General features: G+C 41.5%; 1 protein-coding gene across 1 annotated transcript in view; it reads left to right on the plus strand.

The window, feature by feature from the left end:
* The first annotated feature begins 7,509 nt into the window (after positions 1-7,509).
* smad3b (SMAD family member 3b) overlaps positions 7,510-12,230 on the plus strand; it is a 24,045-nt gene continuing 19,324 nt past the window's right edge. Inside the window, exon 1 of the mRNA XM_005730058.2 lies at positions 7,510-8,007. Within this exon, the coding sequence (XP_005730115.1) occupies positions 7,805-8,007 (203 nt within the window). The 5' untranslated portion in view covers positions 7,510-7,804. The remainder of the gene's footprint in view (positions 8,008-12,230) is intronic.

The raw sequence follows: 12,230 nt of genomic DNA on the forward strand, positions 1-12,230 counted from the left end.
TGGCCCTTTCCACTCATGAAACACCGTCCCTTAATGTTAAGTTTTAAAATAAAACTGCCCCAAGAATTGCACTACACCAGCCTGTTGTCAGTCCCTAGTTAAAACAGAAAGAAATGAAAAACACTGAACTGAAAGAAATTCAGGCTTCCCAAACTGAGCAAAAAGCCACTGAAAAAGTCTTGTCTCAAATGGGGGGGGGATTTCTCTAGATGAAAACAATTAACCTTGGGAAAGCTCTCTGGATCAGGAAGCAACACAAGGCTTTCCACTGGGAAAACAGCCAACATATCAGAAGACCAACATCACCATACTGGAGAAAGGGAAATACCAACTGAACATGAGTCCACGCTTCCTGATATGATGCACAAAAATTCTTATCTGATAAGAAACAAATGCAGAATCTGTAGATGAGAAATACTGACAGCGGGAAAGAAACCCAAATACACCCAGTCCTCCCAGAACAAGGGCAGTGCTGTTGTTGTTGTTTTTGTTGTTCGAAATGTACAAAATGATTTCCCAAATATTTTATCTTGTATCTCAGAATAAACTCCCTTTTCGCCTTCAGCACTACAACCCAAAAGTGTTCTATTGGAATGAGATCTGGTTACTGTGCAGGCCATTCGAGAATGATGAACTCAGGGCTGGACACGGTCAGCAGCAACACTTGGGTAGGCTGCGGCATTCATATGATGCTCAGTTAGTACTAAGGAGTGCAAATATTAAAGAGAAAACATCCCTCACGTCATTATATCAGCAGCAGCTGCCTGAACTTTTAATGCAAGGCAGGATGGATAAATGCTTTCATGTTGTTTACACCAAATCCTGACCCTATCACCCCCAATGTTGCATTTTCACGGGGCTCCCACACAAACGCAAAGCAGGAGATGAAGCATCACCAAATATGTTTCCAAACCAACTTCCTTCCAAGCCAAAGACTAGAAAATATGGTGAAGCATATCTTCCCTGTGCCAAGGTAGGTCTCCCCGACAGAATTAGTTTCCCCTGCGTCGGGAGCACACGCTGGGCTCTCCAAATCACGGACAAACAGTATCCCACATTTTTGATTTTTAGTTCACGAACACTTCTTGTAATGACTAACTACTCCTGACATTTTGGAAATGTTAGCTCTTTCTACAGTAAAGGTACAGTGGGATACAAATAATATCAGGCTGACCACAATTTGTTCCCCTGGTTCAAATCACAGACAAACGGTTGCACGGTGGTTAGCACTGTTGCCGCACAGCAAGAAGGTCCTGAGTTCAATTCCACCATCAGGCCGTGGTCTTTCTGTGTGGAGTTTGCATGTTCTCCCCGTGTTTGCGTGAGGTTTGAAATAAACCGCGTTTGTGTTAAGCTGACAGAAATGGTGTCCGGTGTGGTCTTCTGCTTCAAGGTATGACGTGTTATGTATTCAGACATGCTTTTCTACATACGCTTGATTCTAATAAGTTATTATTTGAGTCAGTGTTGCCTTTCAATCAGCTCGACGGAGTCTGGCCATTCTCCTCTGACCCCTGACATCAAGAAAGTATTTTCACCCAGAGAAGTGATGCTTACTGGATATTTTAGATCAGGGGTGCCCAATCCCAGTCCTCGAGAGCTACCGTCCTGCAGCTTTTAGACACACCCTTCTTCTGACACACCTGAATCAACTGAATGGCTTGTTATCAGGCCTTTGCCAAACTTGATGGCATGCTGAAGAGGTAATCACACCATTTGATTCAGCTGTGTTGGAGTAGGGATGCATCTAAAAGCTGCAGGATAGTAGATCTCGAGGACTGGGATTGGGCACCCCTGTTTTAGACCATTCTCTGCAAACCCGAGAGATGACTGTGAGGGAAAATCCCTGCAGATCAGCAGTTTCTAAAATATCGAGATGAGACTATCTGGCACAAATGACCATGCCACATTCAAAGTCACATAAATCACTTTTCTTCTCCACAGGTGTACCTAACAAAGTGGTCCGTGAGTATATATAGTGTTACATTGGGGGAGAATGCTCATAAACATGCTAAAGTTTCTAATAAAAGGCCACTACATGTACAAATTATCCCTGCGAACCAAAATCTCAAACTTCACACTGAGTTTCACACTGATGTCAGTGAGACTAGAACGGTCATGTCATGCACACTGCTGTTTAAATCTTTCTTGCCAGGGGGAGCCAATCAAAAGAAAACTGAATTAAAGGGAGAGAAACTAAAACGGCTCATTTCAGAAAGTGGACAAAGTGAGGCGCTACACCGAGGCCCAGCATAACCTTTCTAAGGATTAATTTATCATTAAAACAGTGAATCATGCAAAGCTACTCTAGCAGGGTCCAAGAATACAACTACAGATTCAGAAATGAGCATAATAGCTCCCCTTTTAAAAGACATGTATGTTTAAATATTTTTTTTACTCACTGTAAGATAAAATAGATTTTTTAAAAAGACAACATATTAAGCCATAAGTCTTACACACCAGAGCATTTTTCACACAGATTTACATATCACTTCACAAACAGGCAGGTTTCCCAGAACTACAACTAGAAAGTGCATTTTTAAAAATGTTTTACAAAGCCAACATTTGGTCATACACCGACACTAATGAAAGCCATTTTCAGGATACAGTAAAAAGGGATCCAAAAGTTCACATTTTCTTGCATACTAATACTAATGAGAACACATTACAAGGAAACACCAAAAATAGTGATGAGTCCAATAAGAGCTCTTCACTGCCTGCAGCTCTCTGAAATAAGCAAGTTTTAATGTTCAAGAGTAATGCTTAATTATCCATACATGGCCATTTACAAGCATATTGCCACAGGGCTCCAGCTTCACAACAGTCCCCAGTCTAATAGAAGATGGCATTATTACATGCAGTCAGAATTATTCACTGCATTACCCACGATTCATAGCATGTATTAACACAAGCAATTTCATGCATATGGATACAGTGGGTCTTAGCAGGGGAGCTCCTGATTGCTCTGAAACTAATTTCACAATCATTAGTTTTGGTGGTGCTGTGAGTGACAGAGTGTATTTACTAGATTTTGGAAAATGACAATTTCCACAAGCTTTGTGTAGGAATCTATAAACATGAAAGCCTGAGCTACAAGAAGCTCTAAGCTGTTCGGAGACAACAGTGACACTGGACTTGTTGGTTAGAGGAAATTTTCCTTTGCAAATGCAAAAAAGGACAAACAAAATAACAGTATTAATTATCTAGCTTTGTCACGTAATGTAATATTTATGAAAGTGTTGTTTTTGCCATCGAGTGAGAGGCCCTTCATAAATATAGGGTATAGAGCTTGAGATTCAGGCCAAACCAAAAGCCTTTTTGCCCGAAGGTGAAGTTAATGAATCATGGCCAAGTGCTGCATTCTTTCCATATGTAGGATGAGGAGATATTTTGCAAAGCCTCTGAAACAACCTAATGCTGTTATGGGCCATTGTTCACAATAAACATGTAAATTGTGTTTATGGAATACTGTATAAGTCAACGAGTTAATGGCACTGATTCACAAATAAATTATAATCACAGTGTGTCAAAACAGAAAGAAAAAGGAAAGAAAAAACGACTTCACAAAAGCAAGCATTTTTACTTGTTAGACAGAAAAAACAGAGGTGTTTTCCAGTATCATTCACAGAAACTGTTCAGTTACGAATGTCAGAAATCAGCCATCATTCCCCTACCGAAGCGGGGAATGCTGTTTGATCTCGCAGAACAAGAGACATACATAAATTAACAGGCCAATTTTCATGAAACTTTTGGGAGCGGTTGAGCAAATCCAAAAGGAAAACTCGGTAAAATTTGGTTAAAATCCACACCGCTTCCTTTTAAATTGCAGGATGGGGCACTTGCCTTTCAAAGTATCTATACAACACAATATATTCACCTTAAATCCACAGAAAGCAGCAGTGCTTGGTGGCTTGGGGTGTTCAACATTAAGTGTTGTAGCACCAAATGTAAGCCACTAGGTGGGGATATGTTATCTGTTTTCTTTGCAGTAAATTTTATTGCAGTTAGCGTCCCAATTTTTCAGTGGATACATCAAAGCTATTTGCCTCAGATGTACTAAGAACTTCAGAAAATTCCCTAGAAAATTCTATGACAAGGTATCAATGAATGTAAACAGGTGCAGAACTGTTTTATACTTTGTGTGTCATATTAAATGTACAAAATAACATTGTTTTAAATATAAAGACTGACTTTTAATATTTGGATGAAAATCTCTGACAGTCAATGAATGCCCAAAGTCTAGAGGCCATGGACATCACCAAATGCGATGTTTTCTCACGTGAGATCCTCTGCCAAACCTTTACTGCAGCTTTCAGTTGCTGCTTGTTTGTGGCTCTCTCTCTCACTTCAGTTTGTCTTCAGTAACTAAAAAGCATGCTCTGTTGGGCTGAGATCAGAAAACTGACATGGTCATTGCCTCCTCAAGAGTTTTCTTGACTCAGATATTGTGAGAACTTACTCTTAACCAAGGAAAGAACTCATCATCCACTTTAGCTGTTATTGTCTGTAGTCTTTCGGGTCTTTCTGTCTTACTGAGGTGGCCAGTGTATTCTTTATTTTTAAGAATGTACCAGACCGCTGACATAGGCTTTTCTAATGTTTTGGTACCGTAATCTCTGTGATATTTTGGTTTTCCAGCCAATAAAAAAACCTAAATCCCTCACTTGACTTGTCCTGACATCTCTTTGGAGTTCATACTGGACCTGTTTATAAGTTGAACATTTGTGCAGATATTTTATCTCCTTATTCTGTCATCAAATAATGAGAAAACAGTCCTCACCTGTCCGTGAAAATGCACTTCAGTAAATTGTCCAGGATTTGAGCTTGTGAAAATGTGAAAATGGGGGAATGTGTATAAAAATGGCTGTTGTTCCTAAACAGTTAATTTCATACTTTTGTAAACCCCCTTAAATTAAAGCTGGAACTCTGCACTTTAGTCACATCTTGATTACATTGTGGTGGTGTACAGACACAAAATTACAAAAAAAAGTATAAATCTTCAAAATTTTATGGACTAAACTGTATCTGCATGTCAGAAGCATAAGTGATCCCACACGCACCATCTATGGCCGTCTATTATTTTAAAGCATTTGAAGCCAGAGGAGGAGGATCTGAGGGTGCATTGGTTCAGGCCAGAGGGAGGGAGAATAGAGGGAGGTCACTCCTGCCCCAGATTTGTAGTTGTCACTGGGGAGAGAATGATGGCTGCGAGCAACAGATAACAGCTTACAGTGTGAAGAGAGATTATAAAAGGAGGCAGAAATTGCAGGGGGAACTGAACCCCACCCATATGGGACTGCGCTGAACAGCCACATCCAGCTCTAACACACTGCAATTAGCTGCCGAGGCAATTACAGGTTTGTGGAGGGTAAATGTGACATGCTCTTATTTTTTTAATCATACAATAAGCATGATGTTCATCGCTCGAGCCACAGAATTTGTGTTTACAGCAGAACTGCGATCACAAGAAAAATGTTAGTCATTTTAAAGTCTTAGTGGTATTTTTAAAACTTTAAATGTCTCTGCAGCTGCCCCTCCACACAGACGCACACACACACACAGACATTACTCTAATTGCTTTCCTTCTGTATAAGTAATGTTATGCCAGCAGCCCAGCTGATTGGGCCCCTCCAACACATGCTGCTTATTTCCCACATAGCCATGAGTGGCCCATCAGAGTGCCATTGTTATCTATCAGATTGCCAGCAGTCATTACTTATTCAACCAGCTGTCATGTCTTTTGTCCAAAATCATTCTTTACTTTGTCCAGAAGACCTTCTAATGCCAGCTGTGGCCCGTTGACCCCCCATCTGACACATTTTGCCCAAATGCTCTAGTTCTCTCTCTCTCTACCACACACACACACACACACACTGACAAAAACTCTCCACGCTGGCTGTCCAGCTTATGCTCCTGTGGCAGTAAAGGGAGGTGGCCCTGCAACAAACAATCCAAGTAGAAAAAAAAGCAGCACTCATCACTCTCCTGTTGTGCTTATCAGTGGCAGAAATGTTTTAAAACACAGAGTAAGACTTTTCCAAATTTCATTTTACTTAAATTGAGTCTTTTAAAGTCAGATCTGTCTGAACCTAGATATCTGTATGGAACAGCCAGGATGCTACACTGTAGACACACTTATAAACATTGTTAAGCCACTTCAGCTGCTTCTTAATTCACCAAGGGATCACCAAACTAAGATCAATTGTTATTATGAATAAATTATTATTATTAAATTATTTTCTGTCATTCTATAAATGATGTCATTGTTTATAGACAACATGAGTTGCAGCTTTTTTCCCCTATAGACTCTACTACTTAAATGTCAAAACCAATTCCTCAGTTATCTTGTAATGCACCTTGATGCAGCACTCTAGTTCATCTTTTGTCTGAAACAAGCCCTTTTAGCTCCATTCCCCCTCCCTTTATGGCATCTTTCTTCTGATTGGCTCACCCCTGCAAGTAGAAGGTTTGAATTGCAACTGGATGGGCAGTGTCTGCTCAGGGCCAGAGCTGTGTGCCTGAGATGAGCATGTATGCGTTGTTCTAAAACGAGTGTGTGCAGCAGTTTGAAGCCTGAGCCTTTGGCTCGTAGGGATAACCTGCACACAGCGTCACCATTATTTCAACCCAGTATTGGAACAATATATAAGATAAAATAATGAGGAAGCACGCAATAGGTCCCCCTTTAATGAGTGACATCTGAAGAAAATCTGTAATAATATATAATTGTAATCATACTTCCATTATAAGCCCTTGGGTGTTTTTGAGATAAATGCACTGAACACTGGAATACTTTCAGATACATGCAGCACTCAGCTGGCTGGTGAACAGAGAGTCATGAAGGTGTCCTTGTGACATTGCCAAGACAGCTATAATATTTATTTAGGATGAAGGAAGTAAGGAGCTATGCCAAATACTTACTTAAAAATAGACAGGAGTCATTGATAGAAGCTATAAATAAAGAGAGGGAAGAGGGGCTTGTCCTGGATGGGGGTATTTATAGCGCAGGCACACAGCTGTTTACGGGAGGCAGTGCACTTATCAATAAAACCATAAACCCTGAAATACCACTGAATGCACAGTGACCCCCCCTCATACATTTCTGGAAAGATGCATCTGAAGTGAAATTAAATCACTTTTATGAGGGGATCAAAGGGATTACTCCCAAGGGTCTTCTATTCTCGGACACAGTAAATGCAAAAGTTGGATCACTTTTCAGTGCTCATATACTTTTTTGTCCTCCTCCCCCTCCCCCGTTTCTCGTGCAGGTTTTTAGTCGCCAATACTCCTTCTTCACTGATTACTAAATAAACACTGAGAAATTATATATTAAAGTTTCATAAGTTTAAGATTGAACATCACATACATTTAAGAAGATTTTTATTTTAATTAATTTGTTTAGCTTTATATTTTTAATCGTCTAAGAAAGAAGCGTGTATTTTATGTCACTGTTTTTTTTTGTTCTATATACTAAGTAGCATTTAGTGGCCGTGTAATGTGTAAGAAAGTTGTGTGATACAGGTGCAGTAGGACAGACCAGCTGACTGAGGAGCAGGAGGAGGGGCAGGCAGGCAGGCAGGCTGGCCGAGGTCCTGCTGCACGCCGACACTGAGCACACTTGAACGGAGGGAAGCTGCGACGCGCACCGCTGCTGCTGGTTCTGAGCCCCCGGCAGCCATCAGACATTCACCTGTCTAGGAGTTTAGCTAGCAGGCTAAATAGTTGAAAGTCTGAAAAAACAAAGTGTCTACAGTAATAAATTAAAGATAGGAGCTGTAACTAGTTGTTGCAGTTGCAGGTTAAAATGTCTATCTTACCGTTCACCCCTCCAGTTGTGAAGAGGCTTCTTGGCTGGAAGAAAGGAGAGCAGAACGGACAGGAGGAAAAATGGTGTGAAAAAGCTGTCAAAAGTCTGGTGAAGAAGTTAAAACGGACGGGACAGCTGGACGAGCTGGAGAAGGCCATCACAACACAGAATGTCAACACAAAATGCCTAACTATACCCAGGTAAAGACAAAGACAGAGCGCTGACTGACTGCCTCTGAATAAGTGAGCTAGCAAGCTAATGCTGGTGACAGCTAGCGTTAGCCCAAGCAGCTAGGTAGTTAGCTTGAGTTGATATTAGCAGATGTTTGTATTTAAAGCAGCTCTATTTTATAGAGAGCAAAGTCAAACTGGCGAATTGCCACATCAAAGACAACATAAAGCCTTTGATGTTATGACATGGATTTTGATTGGACCTGCCGCCAGAATAAAACCAATCGTGCATTGTATTTAGAGCTAACATTAGCTCTATCATCTTATCATCTTAACCCGTGTTAAATAGATACAATTTTGTTCTGCAGATAGGGAGCACACAATTGGTACTCATCGGTCTTAGAAAAAAAAAGAAAAAAAAAATATATATATATATAAAATTGCCTGGTAGCGTTAAAGGAATAATATGGTGTGTTTCAACCCATATATTAGAGTCTGTTATGTTATTTTCCAGCATTAGTTTGCGCAACGATATGATCTGTAGTAAGACCAGCTGTGCAGCATGTAATTGTGAGGCAATGCTGTAGTAGTGAGTGTTTATCTCAGAGCTAGCTTCACCTGCTGACATGGTAACTAGTGCTGCATAAATATGTCCACAGTTCACACATGTGATAAACTGAGAGGGAGTGGTTTGGCTAAGCTGGAGCTTGACTCATAGAGGATGTTTAGACTGTGTGTGTCTGTGCTCTGGGAAAGTTATAATAAGAGTCCAGTTTGGGATTCCCCATATGGGATACCCATCTGTATTAGACCTGCACCATTTGTCAGACATATGAGGTGGACTCACTGGGTGTGACACATCACATTGGAGCCACATAGTTGTATTACCGGTGCTTTGAATCAGTGCACAGAAGTAGACTGATTAGGCACAACATAAAAATCCTTAGTGAAATACTTAACTCTGATCATTTTGTCAGACTGCAGTGTTTTGGTGGTTGCTGGGATTCATGCGGACAGCACTTTGACATGTAACACCATCTTAAACATGATTACTTCTCACTCATCTGGTGGCAGTGGAATCCCTAAGCAGGGACACACTCCACAACATAAAAAAGCAGTTCACAAATGTCTCAACCTGGCATCACACTCCCTGGATTCTTTCCAATCTAATCAAGCATCAGTGGGCAAGAACAGGCCTGATGAAGGAAGACTTTATTCCAGCCTAAAGGGTCTCCTGTCAGTGTCCTGGTGCCAGACAGTCCTGGACATCCCCAGAGGTTTCCCAAAACTGTTTTGTCTGTATGCTGGGTCCTACCCAATATTAGGAAGGTGTTTTTAAGCGTTAAGACAACTCAGTGCATGTGTGCAGTTAAATATGTTTACTCATAAGTAAATGTGTTTACTTATTGTATACAGTCTTCAATCAAAGGACACAAAAAGTAGCCCCTTTCCCTTATAAAGATCTCCCCTTAATGACTAGGTTTGACACCTCAGTATATCCAAACAGACCTGGTTTTGTGACTATTGGGTTCCAAGTGTAGCTGCATAGGCAGAGACCATTCCCATTAATCTCTGATGCACGCCCAATCATTTTGTTCTATAAGCAGGCCTGAAATATGAAAGAACCACTCAGTTCATAAAAGCGATTAAAGGGTTACTCCTTGTCAGCTTTCTGTGGGTAAGGAGTTAACATAATGAATGTTGTTACCATGACCTTGAGACCTGTGACAGTCACAGAAAAAATTTGGACCTTAAGCCCCTACTTATTTTATGGTGGCGTTTTGCTGGCATGCTTTGGGTCACCTTATCCCTTTAAAGTGAAAGGTTATACAAGTCAATACAAAGTTGGTTTTAATGATCACTTTATCTTATGATAAAACATTTCAAAATGGCAGTATTCAATTCCAGAATGAGTGTTTCCCTGTTGGCATGAGTGATTAGTAAATGGTTTGATGAGTGTCAGAGTGGTGTAACTCATAAGCTATGTCTTTCAAATCAATTCAGGTCTCCAGTGCCACAATCAAAACACCAAAACAAGATGTAGCATTTTAAGAATGGTGTCCCGTCCAGTAGAGGCCCAGGGACTTAAGGGTTGTCCTCACAGGAAGAGACTGGCATAAATTTAGTGGGGGTCTCTGTGGAATGTCAGTAAAATTCAGACAAATATAAGAGTGAAAGTTGATTCTAAAGGTTAGCAGTACAAAGTGGTTGGTCAGAGTTGAACCTTTTTCAAGTTGGAGGCGAGCCCATTGAAGCAGCTACCAGTAAGAACGAAGGATAATGCTGATTGACAAATTGGGGAGTTGGTAAATATATAAGCGTGTTGTCCAACTGGAACATGGAATGTGATAAACTGCTATATTATGCCAGGTTGTTGCTACAGGTATAGCAATGACAGTAAAGACATTGGTATAACAAAGCCTGCTATTTAAAAAGATTCTTTGTTTCTTTAGCTTTTGTTCCCACATAAAACAAATAGGGCTGTTCCACACCTTTTTTTCCTCTTAATAATTAGTACAAAAGGAGCTTCAGTGACCTTAACAAGCCTCCAGAAATTTTTTCCAAGCCCTAAAAGGCAGCTTGTAGGCCTGATTGCTAACAAAACTGGGAGTCTCCCATCACAGTAAGTGTGGATGTCAAAGCATGGGTGGTAACCTACATTAAAACCTTTTTCTCAGTTGTTCGGAATGTGCTCTGGGCTCTTGGGAGGGCGTGGGCCACTGTTTGGATTGTGGTTCAAGTTGTCAGTGGGTTCATAGACAGTAGACTTTACAGAATAACAGCTGTGTTGCTATCTGTTGGGGATAGAGTGACTCAGTGATTCTGTATTGCAGCCAGCCTGCATTGTGCTGTACTTTCATCACCTCCTCTAATGTGGCGTGGAGAGAAAGGGGTTGTGAGCATTTAGAGTGGTCAAGTGCTTGCCTGAGGTGCTTGCACCTAGAATGAACTTAACCAGCAGGAAATTATTATGTACCAAAATGTCAAAACTGTGAAACTAAGCGCACCACAATTTTCTGGCATCCATGACTGATTTTAAAGCACCCACAGTAAGTAGAGTAAAAAGTATGAGCTTACTGCAAAGGTTTGCCTTTTAACTGGTCATGTTAAAAAATAGGGGTGCAATGATACTCATATCGATATTGAACCGTTTGATACAGTGCTTTCGGTTCGGTACGCATATGTATCGAACAATACAAAATTTGTAATTTATTTTATCAACTTTCCTTCTGACAATGCTGTCTGTGTTGAGCGCTCAGTGAATCTGCGTTCGACTACTCCGCCTAGGCTGCCCTGTCGAGCGCAGATCCACTGAGCTTCAACACAGACAGCATTGCCAGAAGGAAGAGCGCAGGACAAGCTAGCGAGACAGAAGTTAAGCTCTGCATGCTACAAACTTTACTCGAGTCATTTAGACAGCCGTTAGCACATGATTTATGTTTAATATTGTGGCGAGCTCAGACAAGGTGGAGACAGAGGTGTCGTTTGGTCTTGCTTCCCGTGAGCTAGCCAGGGAGCACAGCCGTTTATTGACATCTGCAGAAGAACACTGCCGCTAGCTAACTGCTCAGTGCGGCAACAGCACAGCAACAACAACAACAACACACAGGGTGCCCTCTGACCCCGGAAGGACACACCGTCGCAGCGAGAGGGCGTCACCCGTCACTATGGCAACATAAACAAAACATAACTGTACAAACAGAACCCTGAACAGCCCTGACCCGCTACATAGCCCCCACCTAAGGGGTCAGTCATCTCCGACGACCCCATTGCCCCACACAAAGTCCTGCAAATGTCCAGGTGCCTTCTTTTGGCGCACCGGCCGGTCACGACCGGCGGGGGAAAAGTCACTCGGGTCAGAACATGGGGTGCCACCATCATCCCACTTCTGACACCAATGTGGCGAGCTCAGGCAAGGAGGAGACGGAGTTGTCGTTTGGTCTTGCTTCCCGTGAGCTAGCCAGGGAGCACAGCCGTTTATTGACATCTGCAGAGGAACACTGCCGCTAGCTAACTGCTCAGCGCGGCAACCGCACAGCAACAACAACAACAACACACAGGGCAAGGAAAAATATATGTCAATGCTTTTGCATTCTTTTGGAAATGTAGCTGGGTAATTATGTCATTGGCATCGGTGAGCCACTGTCAATATGTGACATATTGAAATCGCGTTTGAATTTGCGCTTGTTTTTTGCTTTCACTTTGCAATCGCGTGAACTGTGTATAGAGAGCGACAGTACTGATTGGTGAGT

Source organism: Pundamilia nyererei, unplaced genomic scaffold (genome assembly GCF_000239375.1).
Source record: "Pundamilia nyererei isolate P.nyererei 1_Seehausen unplaced genomic scaffold, PunNye1.0 scaffold00035, whole genome shotgun sequence".
NCBI lineage: Eukaryota > Metazoa > Chordata > Actinopteri > Cichliformes > Cichlidae > Pundamilia > Pundamilia nyererei.